At 53.4% G+C, this 1,205-nt stretch overlaps 1 protein-coding gene across 1 annotated transcript in view; it reads left to right on the top strand.

Moving 5' to 3' along the window:
- The first annotated feature begins 535 nt into the window (after positions 1-535).
- The window catches only part of LRIG1 (leucine rich repeats and immunoglobulin like domains 1), a 97,604-nt gene continuing 96,934 nt past the window's right edge, over positions 536-1,205 (top strand). The window contains exon 1 of the mRNA XM_018554488.1: positions 536-818. Coding sequence (XP_018409990.1) covers positions 631-818 — 188 coding nt within the window. The 5' untranslated portion in view covers positions 536-630. The remainder of the gene's footprint in view (positions 819-1,205) is intronic.

Raw genomic sequence — 1,205 nt, 5'->3', positions numbered from 1 at the left:
GTGTGTATTTAGTGGATTGCCAGGAGCTCAGCTTTAATTGCTCCTTCTGTGTATCTGGGTCTGTAATCCTGGCAGTGTCAGCTGCTGTGAGTGACAGGTGACCCCGGAGGTCTCCCAGCACGGAGTGACATCTGTGTGTAGCCGCCTCCTCCAGCCATGTGTCCGACACGGCGAAGGAAAAGAAAGTTACAAACTTCCAAGTCTACGAGATCAGCGCTGGGCGGACGGGGGAGCCGCCAGCCAATCAGCGGCCGCGACACATCCGCTACTGAGAGTGGGAGAGAATCAGCCAATAGGAAGGCGGCTGTCTGGCTGGGTTGTAGCCGCAGCAGTCCGGGCTGTAGAGCAGAGCGGAGCTGAGTGCCAGGGGATCTATAGTGGAGTCCGGAGCGCTGGATGTGACTGCAGCCTGTCCGCCTGCACCGCTTCCCTCCCTCTCTCCCTGCCTGGGACTTCAGGATCTCATCCCCAAATCCCTCTATCCAGGACTCTATTCCAGGGATCCCCCGGGACTGATGATCACCCTCCGGGACCGGACCATGGAAGGATCGCTATAGGGACCTGCGACTCGTCAGCGGCGCTTATTGTTCCATTGGCAGCTCCGATCTCTCCAGTGCGGATTATAAGAACATGCAGCCCCGAGCAGGAAGGACTCCGCTCCTGACCCTCTGCCTGCTCTCTCACGTGTTGGCCGGATTATGTCTGGATGGCAGAGCCCCGTGTCCGGGCAGCTGCACCTGTACCGGGGACACGGTGGACTGCAGCAACCTGGGGCTCTCCGAGCTGCCAGATCACCTCCCCGCCTGGGCCACTCACCTGTAAGTTGGTGCTGAGGGGTTAAATCCCATACAAAGTGACATTTTATAATGTTATCTAGAGGTGGCATGTTCTCACCCACTCTCTGTATACAAACTTGTTCTATTCAATCCCTTTCTGACCCTATACAAAGCTGAGGTATGGAGGGAATTCTCTGAGAGATTGCAGAATGTTCACCCTGTAAAATCTATCTATCTATCTATCTATCTATCTTTTCAGTTCCTCTCTTTTATCTCCTTTATTTATCTCTGTCTCCTACTTCTCTCTTTTACTTCTCTCTCTTCTCTCTCTCTCTTTTACTTCTCTCTCTTCTCTCTCTCTCTTCTCTCTCTCTCTTCTCTCTCTTCTCTCTCTCTCTCTCTCTCTCTCTCTCTCTCTCTCTCTCTCTT

The sequence above is a fragment of the Nanorana parkeri genome, unplaced genomic scaffold, assembly GCF_000935625.1.
Source record: "Nanorana parkeri isolate BGI_ZX_2015 unplaced genomic scaffold, ASM93562v1 scaffold9, whole genome shotgun sequence".
NCBI classification, from domain to species: domain Eukaryota; kingdom Metazoa; phylum Chordata; class Amphibia; order Anura; family Dicroglossidae; genus Nanorana; species Nanorana parkeri.
The sequence above is the reverse complement of the archived record's forward strand: the minus strand, read 5'-3'. Positions and strand labels throughout refer to the sequence as shown.